Source organism: Argiope bruennichi, chromosome X1 (assembly GCF_947563725.1).
Source record: "Argiope bruennichi chromosome X1, qqArgBrue1.1, whole genome shotgun sequence".
Lineage (NCBI taxonomy): Eukaryota > Metazoa > Arthropoda > Arachnida > Araneae > Araneidae > Argiope > Argiope bruennichi.
Window position 1 is genome coordinate 24,933,615 of NC_079162.1, and position 16,045 is coordinate 24,949,659.

Consider the following 16,045-nt stretch of genomic DNA (forward strand, 5'->3'; position numbering starts at 1 on the left):
TTCTATGTGATTAATAAAAAATTAGATTTTGAATAGAATTTAAATGCTTTATTAATTTTAAAAGTTTTTAACTCATTAATGCTCAACTTAAAATTAAGTGTAGATATCAGTAGAATTATGTTAAAAAAACACTTGAGATTAAAATAACTATAAAATAAAATTTCATACTTATAAGATTTTTTGATAGAAAATCACTAAAAAAAAAAAAAAATTTCTGCTGATATATATTTAAAAATTCTTAAAACATTAAAAAATAAAGATTTACATTAATTCAATATTTTTTTTTCAAAATGAAAACACTTTAATAATCTGATTAATGGGTGGTATATGCTGGATACAGTGATTTGATAAACAAGTGATCGGTTTAGGTACGAGATTGAAATGTGACTGTCTAATAAATAGGATGCTGGGCACTGATGAATTAATTTAAAATCATTCTAATCAATGCATTAATTTAATATACCTCATTATGAAATAAATTTTACATTAAGAAATGTATTCCCTACCTCAATTTATCATTATCCTTTATATTGTGATGACTCTTTTGTGGCAGGGAATATAAATAAAGGAACAAAACAAGGTTATTAGTAAGCTTATGGAGAAGCAAGCCTTTTTAAATATCCACACTTCACAAATGAAAAATATCCAAATTGAAATTTGCTCTTCCCTTCTTTAATGACCATCTGATTAATAATTATCTGTAATATTGTATTATATTGTCATCTTCAATCAATAGCTGATTTTTCATAGAGAAATAACAGCCAAAGTTCAGTTTTATTAAATGCTGGTCAGGAACAATCATTAATTGTTTTATTAATTAAATATAAAACTTACATCTCACAGTAGTTTAAAAAGTTACAGAACTTTAATATCAATAACTAAGCCATATAGCAATAATGCTGGGGTAACTATCTACTATTTGTACATTTCAAACTGGAAAAAGATTAAGTTTCCTGTTGTTTTCAAGTTACAAGTACAAATATTTCCAATTGAAGCAATTATGCCTACTCTTTGTTAAATACAACAAATTTTCAATTTTTATACGCAAGCAAACGAATATATAATTTCAACATTATTTTACAAAAGTATTTTCAATAGGATTTTTCATTTCACAAAGTGCTTTAATTGTCCATTTCCCTTTCTCCAGTATGCATTACTTTATATGTTCTGGCAGTTGTTCTTTTCCTAATACCAATTTGCTTTCTTAAAAACTTTTATAGGAAATAAGATGTGTAAATTTAGCGGTGGAAGTGTACAATGTTGAATTCCGGAGTCACCAGGAGTAAAATGGTAATTTTAGGAGGGAAAAGAATTTGGAAAATGAAACACCAAGGACTTGTAATAATCACGATATGAACTACAGCATTATAGACTAAATATAAAAATGCAGTTTCTTCCTTTTAAATTAATTATCATTGTTTATAGTGATGGAAATAGTCTTTCAAACAACAATGTTCACAGTACTAAAAAGATAACTGTAAGATATTAAAACATAGGCTGTATTAAATGTTTATTTAGCAAGCAAGATTTTATTAGGTAAATTGAATGTTTATTTACATAGAGATACTGGCTCTTTAAAGACGTTTTCAGGACAATAAAAAATTGATTTGGAAATGCTAGAAAAAACCGATAGTATCTCGGGAGAAAGAAAGAAAAAAAAAAAAAAATTCTTTTAAGTTCAGTGCAGTGGAAGTATTTGAGGGAATAAAAAAAAAAAAGCATGATAAAGTAATACTCATACTGCACTGGAGTCTAATCAGTTTTATATTGGAACATGAGAAAATGCCTTTTTGTTTATGAAGCATTTTTTAAAAATTGCAGCGTGAACAGAAAGTTTTGTAAAATTAAAATAACATTTTTATCATTCAAATACCCGAAAAGTGAATATTATAAAACATAGTTTACATATGAATATTATTTCAAAAATATTCTGTTTAAGATAACTGTCATATAAGAAATAAAGACAAAAATAAAATTTATTTTTTTTTGTCATCAATAAAATGCATTTTGCACAGAGAAACTATATGTGAATACAAATTTTTCTTTTTTTTACACAAATGACTGAAAAAATCTCGATAAGGAAAGAGTAGTTTAATAATTGTCTGGAAGTATTGTCATACTGTAATAAGTGTGCATTTTACCAATACCTAATTTTTTTTGCTTGCAAATATCTAAGCATATTTTTTGGAAAATATCTCTAAATTTATACCTTTGCATAAAAACACATGCAACTAAACTATATCATAGTTATGAAAGACATGTAGAGTATTTTTACAGCTCAGATCACTCTAATTTTAAGAATTACAATAGACATTTTATGTTATAAGACGATTAACAAGAAAAGTATGAAACTCTTCTGATACCAAGAATCACTAAAAACTAAATTTTATAAAAAGTGTAAACTTACGCTATTTAAACTTATATACAAGACAGAATACAGCATTTAAAATTATAATACTGCAAAATTTTTAGTAATTAAAAGAACATAAACCAAAGGTTATTTAAAGGCAATATTTTCAATCACATTTTTTACATAAATATCTATTTAAAATGACAAAGCAAAAAAGGATAATTAAAAGAAATAATAGTTCAACTTAAATAATCCTATAAGTTTTAAATTTAATAAATCCATCTTCAAAAAAAAAAAAAAAAAAATGAAAATAATTTACATTCTATTAAAGTCACATAGATATTTATATAGTTAAAAGTTAATCAAATAAGAATGTATGTTCATATATAGATAGATGTACGGTTATATGTATATACAAAAAGACACAAACACAAATTTTGCATACATATGCAAATACACAGTACCTGATAGTACTGCATATATATGTTTTGAAACTCTAGAATAGTGTTTTGCTTTCTATTCATAATGCACGAACATGTTATAAAATTATATATTTAAATAACATATTCAAACATTTGGATTTGTTACTGTCCTCCTTTTTTTTGTAATATTGATTTAGAAATAAAATGTACACAAAATTGAAGATTCAGTTATTGATATTAATATACTTTGGAAATAAATTTAAACAAAGGAACTGCAAAAATTTCATTTGACAGTATTAAAAAAAATGTTTAATAAGGCAATAAATAGCTAATTTAAGAATTTAAAAAAGTTGCATTAGTAATAAGTAAAATGTTTATCGAATTTTTTAAAAATTTTGAATAGGTAAATTTTAAATTTAATTGTTTTTAACAAATTTCTGTGTGATTTATTTGAAAAAAAAAATTAAAACACTATCAGAGTTTCTTTTTTTACATTTGTATGAGTGCATGGCACATAAAACACATTTCAAAAATATTTATAATTTGGTCTCTCACAACAGTAAGCAACTAAGACAGTAATAAACGAATGGTTAATAATAATTAATACAGAGTATTGTTGCTGTACAGACTTTTTGAAATCAGAAAATAATATTCTTCTGGAAATAAGCTCAATTAGTTACACTAAAGCTCTTAAAACGTAATAAAAAAAGCTTATCACCGTTTGGTCTGCATATGACTAGTATAATTTCAAACAAAATATATCACGGGAATATCAATGAACCATGCATAGGAATACCATCCAGACCATATAACAAACATGAAAGTGATGAAATTATTTTGTATTTAATGTTTACAGCAATCAATGCAGTTTTCGTACAACACAATATAATTCATATGCATCAATAATCTACAAAGAATCAGTCTTTTATATATGTATATAAAAAAAGGAAACATTTACATGCTTTTTACCTAAAACTAAGATCTCATGTTTAAGAAAGAAGCCAAGATATGTTTACAATGTGTATAATGCAATGGTTTGTTGATACAATTGCATAACAATGTAGTGGCTGATTTATATCTTTTCATGATGTTTAAATTAGAAAAAAAATCTCGAAATAATATAGGCAACATTGTTACATCCAGTCAATGGAACAATTAAACTGTTAATAATAACTATTTTATACAAAATTTTCTATTACACAGCATTTTTATTTATAAAAAAAACTCAAAATAGAAATATTTTTATGTAATACTAAATGCTAAAAAACAAAAATATTCTTGTCGAGTCTGAAGTAGACATTAAAATTAAACAACAAAATAGAGAAGCATTACTACTTAAAAAATAAAAGGCACTGTAGCAGAGAATAGTAATGTTGACGACTTTCATTTCCAAATAGCACTGAAAACACAGAGAAAATCAGTTGTATATAAAAATAAGAGAAATAAATGAATACAGTTTTATATTTGCTCAATAAGAGTGCAATGCCTTTTGGAGGTATCTGGTATGCTTCTCAGGAGGCACATTATTCAAGCCTGTGTACGAGCACAAAATAACTTTTCAGGTGCTTTATGCTCTAATCAGACTTGTCTATGTATGAAACATAATACAATTTTCTATTACAATTATTTCATAAATAAAATGCAGTTTGAACAATAGATTTTTTTCCCATCATTTACTGTTCCAACCATGATGGCGAATTAGCATTTGGACTCTTCAGTTTAATATTAAATTGTTTTAAGGTTGCTTCTAACATTGTTTGATTTCCAGAAAAATAAGCAGAGACAGCATTGTGGAAAAGCAATAGTTGTTTATGCATAACTTTTACCTAGAAGGGGGGGAAAAACATTTGTTAGAACTAAGAAATACTATAAAAATCAAGATGCAAAACAATACACATTTCAATTAAGAAGATTATTTAAACAGTATGAACATACTGATTGTTGGTATTTGAGTAGGATTATCTATCTATATATATATAAAACGCTTACGTGGACGCAAAATCAGGCCGAATTTGTTAATCGCCGTTTGGCAATATTTGATACCGCCAAATGAGTAAGATTTCAGTCCCCCCCCCACGCTAATGAGGTTAGGCTTAACATGTTTTCGACCGATTACTTCAAACGATTCTGTTTATTTTTTTTTAGTGTTTGATGCATTTAAAATTAAACATTGTTAATTAATCGGTCTTTCGGATTCATTCTTAAGTACTTTTGAATAAAATAAAAAAGAATAAAGGAAATTAAAAACTTTTAATCTGCATTGCTTTACCTCAATTGGAGTAGAAAAGTCACGCATGCGCAGTGTGTTCTGATTGTTGACACCAGTATTTTCATCTATATACTCGCCGTTTGGCTACATTTCGACCGGGAACATTAACACGCGGCTTGATAAGATTTTAAGCGAACGCTATAACTGCATCGGTTTGAAATTTTTTTACAATGGGTTTAAGTCGTGCCGTATCGATTTTAAACGAAATCGTCTAAAAAGAGAAGACAAGTCCAATGAAAATGTTCAAGAATCGTTCATAAGACGATCTGGTCGGAGTGAACGAGATAGGATTATAACGTTTATGTGTACGGAGCGAAGTTTCTGAACTACAGGAACATAATTATGGGGCTATGTCAGGACTGTTCTTTTCGCCAGGCACGTTACTGGGAAAAAGAAGTAAATTCAATAGGCAAATACACGATATGTTGTCAAGATAGATTTAAAAAAAAATTGTTTTGGAACATCTGTTGAATCCACCGTAAATATTGAAAGACTTGCTGATCAGTGATTCAAACGAAGGAAGAAACTATTGGAAGCATATAAGAAAATGTAATTCTGCTTTAGTTTTTGCTTCCATGGGGGCTCAAATTAAACCTCCTTCTGGAACAGGGCCATATTGCTATAGAATTCATGGTCAGATATACCACATGGTTTCTCCTTTATACAATGGACATAACAAACGAGGTTATGGTCAGTTATATGTTTGATACCAGTGAAGGCCACCGAAAAACGCATGGAGAGAAATGAAGAATGTTTGCTCTCTGTGATGGAAAGATTGATTCTATGTTGAGAGCAATCAATCCGTTTATCGATCGTTACCTGCAGATGCATCGTATAATTAAAAAAAACTCCTGCTACAAATATCAGGATAGTTTTCATGGAGACTAGAAATTTAAATACACGTAGATATAACCAACCTATTACAAAATAGAAATTGCAGCGATATTTGTTGCAGAAAATGGCGAACCGCCTGCTACAGACATCTGTATTTATCCAGTAGGCGACAGCTGCAAAAATATTTCTTCATTAAACCAATGTTGTGATCCCATGGTCTATGTTGAAACTTTATTTACACCCCTCGTCCAAGATTTTCCGCCCGGGGGTGCTGTGTCCCCCTCTGGGTTTGTCTTTCCTGTAAATATGCTAGCTGTGTGTGAATACAATGTGAAAAATCCACTAGTTGCCTCCAGTTTCTTTCTGACAGGTAAGAGCTTTTTGAACCATTCTATTGTGAATTGAATTGAAGTCTAAACAGTCTATCCCTTGCTGTTTCCAAGAGGAGAATCGGGTTCAATTTCCGAGTTTACTTTTTGCCTTACATTTTTTATTTCTTTCATTGTTTTATCTTATTTTGGATGGACTGAATTTGAATATAGCTGCTTTCAGACATTTTTTTTTTTTTTTTTTTGCAAATATCAAATTCTTATTTTGTTTCTATAGTATAGCTTCCAAATTCAAAAATTGTGAGAAAAGCACATTTTTTTTATTTGTTTCTTTGGTGAATGTATATAGTTATTTAAATGAAAGGTTATTTGTGTTTACAAAGAACTTTGAAGCAGGTGATTTTTGCGAGTCTACTTTTTGCTTTACATTTTTTATTCCTTTCATTGTTTTATCATATTTTGGAATAAATTGAATCTGAATATATCTGTCACTAGACTAAAGTGATTTAGTAGATGGCGAGCGAGCTTGTATCTCAAAGCAATCAGACAGGAATTGCATCAGCAATTCCTGGGGGTTGGCGAGCAGGGGGTGGAGCCTCCTAGTATATTTTTAAACTTCTAATTTAAGTTCCAAACTCGGTGAATATTACTTTAGGACAGCCATTCCCACCTATGGAGTCTACGCTTAGTCCTCATCTAATGTGTTACCATCTTCCAGATAGCTGTTATGAATGGAAGTATTAACCAAAATCGTATACAACAAGGCAATGCTTTAAAAAAAGAAAGAGAGAAGCTTTTATTCTCTGTGCCTAACAGAGAAGCCTTTATGACGTTTTGAGCCGTACAAGGTGCAAGGTTAATTCAAAATTATTAGGGAGAAACAGGTTTACAGGTCACGCATTACAGGTCAATTTATGACTATTAAGATAACTTGGTTTAACAAGAATCTCTATTAATCATATAGCATCAAATTATGGGTGTGCATCATGTAAAGCATTTTGCAGAAAAAGGACATAACCTCTGAAAAAATGCCTTATGCTTCTTTTAATTCATGATTTGTCGCAATTTAGCCTTTCATTTGGTTTGTCATTAGCCACGTTCTACATTTATCTCTATGGGGCGTCAGAATCAGCTACAAAGTTATAAGCAATATGACTAAATATTCAACTAGATATGGCTTTGCCTCATCTTTTACCTCATTTTTAGAGAAGTCTACAGGATAGTTTCTTTGGCATATCAACTGTGCATTACGGATTTATAATTTAGACATATATCTAGAAATTAAAGAGAAAAGAATTCAAGTCGAAAAACATACCTTGTTTTCGTCTAGAAATCGCATTTTAATCGCAACATCAGCTCGAAGTTTCTCGTATTTTTCCTTATGAGCTGTAAAATTTCTTCGTGCTTCTTCAACTTTTGATGACATAACATTTCCTTGATTATTCTGCATCAACTCTTCTAGATCATTTCTATAAGCATCATATTCTAACCTAAAAAGTAAGTACAAAATGTAAAATCTTTGTACTGGTGAAATGAGTTAGATTTCAAATTCTGCAAGGAATTAATGCAATTTAATTACAGAAAAAACACCAATAAATGTATAAATTCTTCAACAAAATAATACCATATTCACTGAGTCACTAATAGTTTTTTTTTTTAAATCCATTTTCCAGATGAATTTTTAAAAAATTACTAGAAAACTGAGATGAATAAAATCTACTAAAATACAAAATATTACCAAAATGGGATTTTAAACTGTATTATTGAGCAATAATATCTTAAAAACCTAAATAAAGAAAAATTTATGAATATTTAAGCTTCTAAAACAGGCATTATTTGAAAAGGTATTCAAATAAATTATCAATAATAAACTTCAAATAAATTATCAAAAACTGGACTTTCCAATTCTTTAACACTGCAAGGGATTGAGAATGTGTATATAATTTTTTCCAAAACAAAGCACACATATCCTATAGAGTATATATAATGTGCTTTGAAAGATGCAGTATATTCAGATCAATATAGGGTGTTCATTAATTATTGTCGGGGTTTCCGTACCTCATAACTTCGAATAAAAAATATTACGCAAAACCGATTACGTATTCGTAAATTACAACTCAAAGAATTTTATTAATGACATTAAAGTGTAAAGATTGCACAATTTGTACTTTGTAGGCATTCAACAGAAGATGATTATGTATTCGTAAATTCGCTGAACAAATTTTGACTCGAATTGAGGATGATGAAAATTACCTTACGAAATGGTTCTTCAGTGACGAATCCACTTTTCATGTGTCAGAAAAAGTGAATAAACATAACTGTAGAATATGGGGCTCGGAGAACCCGCACGATTATCAAAAGTCAAAATTTGCTCAGCGAATTTACGAATACATAATCACCTTCTGCTGAATGCCTACAAAGTGCAAGCTTTACACTTTAATAACATTAATAAATTTCTTTGAGTTGTAATTTACGAATACGTAATCGGTTTTTGCGTAATATTTTTTATTCGAAAGTTATGAGGTACGGAAACCCCGACAATAATTAATGAACACCCTATATTATCATACCCAGATCCTGTAAAAATGACTTAAAAGTGGGCTATTTTCTTAAGCCAGTAGCTCATGATCAATCCACAACATATTTCATACCATTCCATATTATTTCACCCATACACTTAGACTGGTTATTCACAATTATTCCACATTAATTAAAGTTAATCTCTTAGGTGGATAGATATCTTAGGACTTTCTATGGAGCACTGCAAATCCCCTTTTCCACACAACTAATCTCTTGCATTCAGTGAGTGGGAAATCCAAATGAAATTATAATAATGGACAGACAAGATGCTACTACAGTTTGAATATCCAGTTTTCTTATCTAGACCAAATTACTTCCAACCGATTCCTTTTTATATTGACGATGTAGTTTGGAATGATCTAATTCCATAAGAGTGAACAGGAATGGTCAGTCATGCAAACACTCTCAAGATTTCAACAAAAGCATAACAATTTGTTAAGTCATACTATACAATGTTCATAATCTAAAATCATGGCTTTGTATTTTTTAACATTGAGATAAACTACTTTTAGAAAACTCATACTTGTCAAAAATTAAGGTTCATCATTCATTATTAATTTGCTGCAAAAGTATTAATTTAATCCTTTTCCATTTCAAAACATTTTTTAAATTTCAAAATTAAATGTTATGATGCAAAAGAAAAAAAAAATCCCTATTCCAGTCACATATTGTCATAACTGAAAGAATGTTACTGTGAGATCCAAATTATGGTTCATCATATCTCACAGTATAATGAACTATTAGGTTTCTAAACCTTGATTAGGATTTCCTCCAAAAAAGTATGTTAAATTATTACATTCTCAAAGAAATATGAAAGTTTTTAAATGAATGTTTGAGTATAAAAAAAACTATTAAGCCAGTAAAAATAAGGGGTGATTTTAAAACATACCACATTATATGAATACATACTTCATTAATCTTCCAATTTTACAGTGCACTAAAAATCTATCCCCTCCCCCATAAAATATAATCTTCAGTTTATCAGCAGAAAATCCGAGTTGAAACCAAATCTTTCAAATCTCACCTCCAATGGAATGCTCAGCTTTCTTTTCTTGTAAATTCCGCACTAAATATGCATATGGATGATAAATGAACTTTTTCAGTAATTCTATAAATGGTAATCAGTTCAGGACTGTGATCAAATATCCATGATTTTCTTTCCATGGTTCACAAGTATCACATATGAAATGAGTCTTTCTGACTTTAGCAGGAAGATAACGCGTTACGGTGAATTGTGAATATTTGATCATAACATGGATATTTGATCACAGTCCTGAATGGGTTAACAAAATTTTTTCCATCTGTAACTGCAAATTCAAATTAACAGTCATCAATAAGCTCATTTTGCAAAAATGATAAACCTACATTCTAGCAAACAAGTACAAATATTGAAGTCAAATATAAAGTTTAATATTTTTCAACTTGTTCAGTCAATTTATAATTGAATTTGTAAAAGGAAAGTTATCATATCTTCTTATTTGATTTTTAATAGAAAAATGTTTACATTCAAGGATAAAAAAAAATCTATTAAATCAGAATAACCTGAATATTAAATTGAAAAAAATGTAAAAACTTACATACCTAGCATTTTCATACTGCTTCACAGTAAGAAGAGTGTCATCCATTGTTTTGTTACACAGAGTGTTCAGGCTAGAAACAAAAAAATTCAGAGCACCAAGAAGAGTTTCACCATTTTTGCTTAAACTTCTTTGAGTATCAGCATTGTATGAAAACTCTTCTTGCAACTCAGGTGATTTATGTGCCAACTCTGAAAAGGCCTCTCCTAATGCATGCTGGGTCTGAACAACGTGATAGAAATGACTAGTAAGAGCACGTGCAAGTCTCAGAATATTACAGTACTTTGCCTGTGTGTCTCTCAGTAATTCGATCTGTGCTTCCATTTCAGCATCAACAGTTCTTGTTCCCTAAGTGGAGGGAAAAATTAAAACTTAGAAAACCATGAAAACAATTGGAAAATTTCTAGAATTCATTCACTATTTATCTAAAATTTTAGAGTCTTACCTTTGAGTAAACCAACTTTAAAACAGCAATTTTTAACATGGAAAAATAGAAAATAAAGTGAAAATTTTAGAAAAAAATTTACAAAGCAGGAATTTTAAGAATTTTGAATTATACTACTGGTAAAAATACACTACCTTCAAAAAAGTAAATGAATATTTTATTTAATATTATCATAACTATTATATTTATTAACATCCTACTAAACTGAAATTTAATTTTTTTGAAGATATTATATTGATAAATAGATTCGCAGTGGTTTATGGGTAAAGAACAATAATCAATTCCAAAATATTCAAAGCAAAATATCCACATTTTACAAGACTTTAATACATTTTGAAAGCAATGAAGAATTTTGTTCATAGATTATTTGATAGCTTTGTATAGGACTGACTCTCAGAACTTTGTCTTGTGCATGAAAATACCTGTCCAACTCAACCACAATGTTACTCAACTCAATTTTAAAATCAAAATTATTTTAAACAATTATGAAGCAAAATATATTTCATTAAATTGATTTTTTTAAAGCTAGGAAAAGTTTACAAACACTTTTCAACTTTCAATCAATTTCATCTACTGCTGTTAAATCCTATTTGATACAGTAAATATAAGCAACAACTTCAATCATATCTTAACTCAATACTATCTGTACATCATATAAATTTATGCAATTACCAACTTATTCCATTAGATGCTTCTCGATATCTTTCATAAAAATATCAATTCTTCACTTCTGAGTAGGCAAGATACAAACTTCCGTCAGATGAAATTTTCTTCTTAGTCTAAAGACTATATAGTTTAATCCTTTTTGTTCAATAACATTCCAATTAATAAAACTGTTATTACCTTTAATCAATACAAAGAGAAGCTTTCTTCAATCAAATATTAAAATATAAAGTTTTGGATGGAAAAAGAAGTGAAACACAAGAGAGATAAAAATTCCTGATTAAACCCTTTTCATGAAAACTTGTCCAAAGATCACCAATATATGATTAAACCATGCAGCAACTACTCTGAATAAATCTACCATCTCACAAAATTTGAGTATAAATGCACTTGCTCACCTTTCCCAATTTTTCTGACAAAATCTGCCGGGTACATTTGTATGTAGAAATACTCCACTGTTTAATAGAATCAATTTTTGAATGAGCTGGCTTTGCTACTCTTGCTTTGCTTTCATCTCCATTTAGAACAGGACTTGGGCTACTTAATGGAACAGAGGTGCTTGCTATAACATGGAATGGAAACATAAAAGATTAGAAGATAATTTCAGTACAATGATGGATGCAATAATATTAACACAGAATATATTATAATTTTCAATACAGTAATTAAGGATTAATATTAAAAAAAAAACCATTTTCATAAAAAAAAGTGAAATCTAAAAATGAAATATATTTTTCAAATGATTATTAAAAAGGGATAAACTCCACTCCATACAGAATTCCTGTAGAATAAACATCATTGAAGATAATAAAAATTATTTAAATTGTTTGCTATACCAATAATCAAATTTTATATCATTTAAGAATTTGCCTCAAGTGCAGCATCACCTTAAGCCAGAAGTCACAAGTTCGAACAGAATTAACAAACATAAGGATATGAAGATTAAGCATATGAAAGTTTCCATACCGGGAGCATTTGGTTGCCATGAAGCTGTGGTGGGAAGTGAAGACGGGGGAATAGCAGAACGCTGCATAGGTATATTATTGGAACGAAAAGAGGCCATATGAGATGGAGATCCAGAATGAACAGCATCTGGGCTTTCATTCATAGTCGGACTATTATTTAATACTTCTTTCATATCTTGCTCAAGACTGATATTTTCTAGAGCAGAAGGGCCATTGGTGGCTGTTCTTGACATCACGAATTGCCTAATAAACAGAAACTTTAACAGTTACTTTTAAAAAATAACATTAATTCAAACATTATTATATTAATTATACACATGAGATACATAGCAAAACCACATATATACTATAAAAAGCTCTAATTAATAAGCATAACAAGGCAACTTCTAATAATAGCGAGAAATTTATACTATATTTTAAAAATACACATAAAAAGTTAAATTTCTACAACAAATCATAATCATCACTGGATGAAAAAGTAAATTAATTTTACCATAAATAAGGAAAGTCAAAAAATAAAATTTAATACAAAATGACACAAAATCAAAAAGGAGATTAATTACAGCATAGTATTAGGTTCAACAGATGCAGAAGATAATCCCCAAACACCTGTTCAAATGCGATTTTATGACGGAAAATCCAGATTTAATATGCACTAACCAGAAAAGATAACAGTTTTTGATAAAGATCAAAATTTGAGACATCTTGCAGATGAAGAAATTAATTATCTTCTCAAGATTAATGAAGCATCATGTTATTTTATATGAATGCAACAGCAATTTATGGTTTTAAAGATAATTCATAATGATTTGCTTAAAAATATATTCACGAACACTGTCTTGTTTTAGATTTGAAGTCAAAATATATTCAGGTACAAAAGATTTATACCTATTTTGCAATTAACTTTAAATTTACTAATTTCAAATATTTTAGTCCAGATGTAAAATACATTTTAAAAATTTAATCAGCAGGTTAAAAGCATGAATAGCTAATAGACTTTTGATAAGATTTGGAAATTATTTACAGTTTCTAAAAAGTATATCTATATTTTTATTACCTCAATTAACTATTAAATTAAACTACCTGTCTCAAATAGATGTAAAAATATGGCAGCAATAATACCTATTAATCACAAAAGCATATGGTTTAAGTTAAGGACATCTAATAATATTTAATAAAAAAATGTAAAAATTTCATAAACTTTTTTGGTAACTTCATTTTTTTAGCTATTTGAGACTTTGAACCAATTAATATAAAAATTGTTAGCATAACAGAATCAAAAATTTGATTAAGATTAGATTTTATTGGAATTAAATTTTTATTTTCTATTATTAAAGGATTTTAGCAAAATCTTTTGATATTAGGATTCTTTATTAAGGATTTTAACAAATCCTTAAAAAGGATTTTATCAAAATCCTTTAAAAAGGATCCAAGATTCATAATGCTCTTTTTGCAAAATCAAAATTTAGATAGACGAGCACAATGCTAAGTCATAACTGCAGTTCATAAAGTGATGATTTGTAGAGTTCCTTTGCTTAATTTTTCGTAACTTTTATGGAATTAAAATTACTATTATTAAGCTATATTTTTAAGTAATTAAATAATCAATTCTTCCATACAGTATATTAATAAATATTATAGTGTTTATTTAGTTAATTGAAGATCTTATTTGAAACTACCTTTATTCTCTTCTTTCAAAAATGTATTACATTACTGCAAATGTATTACATTCTTATATGTTTTTTTTATTGATTAGAAAGAAATTGGCACACATTATATATATATATAACAAAAGCTTAAAAAGTGGCTAACTTTTTCATAACTATTTCAATACAGCATTACATTTATAAATATCATATGTCTAGTTCACAAGTATATGAAAAAATTTCTGATATTAGAAAAAAACACACATTAGATTTGGTTAAGGAATAAGTATAATGGAGAATTAACATAAATCAATTAATTTGAAGTCATATATATATATTAATTCATAATCATAAAGTTGCAGTAGTTAGGATAAATACTATATTAAGTCAGTAATTACCATTTTATAACTGATGAAAGAGTAAAAAGCTGAGTTGTTAAGTTTTGAATGGATTTTATGAACTAAATTGTGCTAAATAGCTAAAAAATAAAATTACTTTTTAAAAACTGAAAACATTTCTTAAACATAAAAATAATGTACTTATTAATAATTTAAAACAATACTAATTGCTACAAAGTATATAGTTACATGTTTACACCAAAGCAATTAGTATCAATTACAAATTTGATTCTTCAATTCAGTTATCTTTATTACAGTTAAAAAATCAAATATTAATGAAATTATATGAGTAGATTCCAAAATATATTATTTGAAATGTTTAACTCATCTGAACGAATTATTTGAAACTGAATATAAATAAGGCTACTCATAATCATAAATGCATTATTTAAAGATTATCTCCAAGATTCTATGGAACACAGCATATAAAGACAGACTGAGGCTAAGAAAAACAACTTGACTATAAAAAAGGGAAGAGTAAACCCTACTTTTTAAATTTAAAATCCATTCTTTTTCATTTATGTTTGGCATATTAAATTTTAATTAAGTAATAGTGCTTTTTTAAATGAGTATTGTCATCAATGATCACATGTAAATATTATGGTAAGTGTTCTCCTCAAAACTTTAATTAATTAAACTTTCAAAATTCATATTTTTATTATACATTATATGATAATTTTTGGCTTCAACAGATCGTTTAACTTTAATTTGGATGAATTTTATCTTATTTTTTTTAAAAGAAGAAGATTTGTTAATGACCACATACGGTAAAAGCAAAAGTTAGTATGACACACAACACGAAAACAAAACTACAAAATATTGTAAGCAGACTGAAATTTGAGTATTTCATCAAACAACTAAAATGTCTTAGTTTTACAAACATACTTATTTTAGAAGCAATTTTATATAATTAACAAATTACGGAAATAATAAGGATTAAATAAAGTAATCGGAAAACCAAGAATCTTTAAGCGGTGTAAAGAAGGCGGAGTCCAGGATATAGCCGGAAAAATTCAAATCATATTATTTATATATATTTCTACCAGATTATTCTTTTATGGAATAAAGAACTGCTACTTACACCAATTAAAGTAAATATAATGCAAATATAAAGGGGAATGTGTCAACAACAACAACATATACACCCAACACACAACAAAACTGCTACGAAACGTCAATTCAAAGAGGTGTTGCCACATCAAGCAAATAAAAATAAACAATAACGTCGAATCGAAGTAACGATGGGACGGGAAATAGACCGCAGGACATTAGCAGTTATCAATGGTAGAAAATTATTTTCATTTATAATGTCTTGAGAATTCTTACATTTTAGGTAGACAAGATGAAAATTTTGAAAATTTATTCAAAATGCAGTGTTTTGGTTAGAATCTAATCAAATTAAATTATAAAACTAAAATAAATTTCAACTATAGACGAAATGTGCAATGGGGTCAATTCACGGTCACGTGTCAGGTACCAAACAACCCGCTTCTGTTCAATTTTCAACCGTTCTGCGCATGTCGTTATGTCTGCCGATAACGTTGACACTGTTTAGTAAATATTAAGC

General features: G+C 28.2%; 1 protein-coding gene across 1 annotated transcript; it reads right to left on the reverse strand.

The window, feature by feature from the left end:
• Positions 1–1,958: 1,958 nt before the first annotated feature.
• LOC129958355 (arfaptin-2-like) lies at positions 1,959–15,671 on the reverse strand. The gene is made up of 6 exons (XM_056070785.1): positions 15,560–15,671; positions 12,436–12,677; positions 11,868–12,031; positions 10,366–10,709; positions 7,520–7,694; positions 1,959–4,598 (listed from the first exon to the last, which is right to left on the reverse strand). Exons 2-6 carry the CDS (start codon positions 12,665–12,667, stop codon positions 4,446–4,448), a joined length of 1,068 nt encoding a protein of 355 aa, XP_055926760.1. The 5' UTR covers positions 12,668–12,677; positions 15,560–15,671; the 3' UTR covers positions 1,959–4,445.
• Between the last annotated feature and the right edge of the window lie 374 nt (positions 15,672–16,045).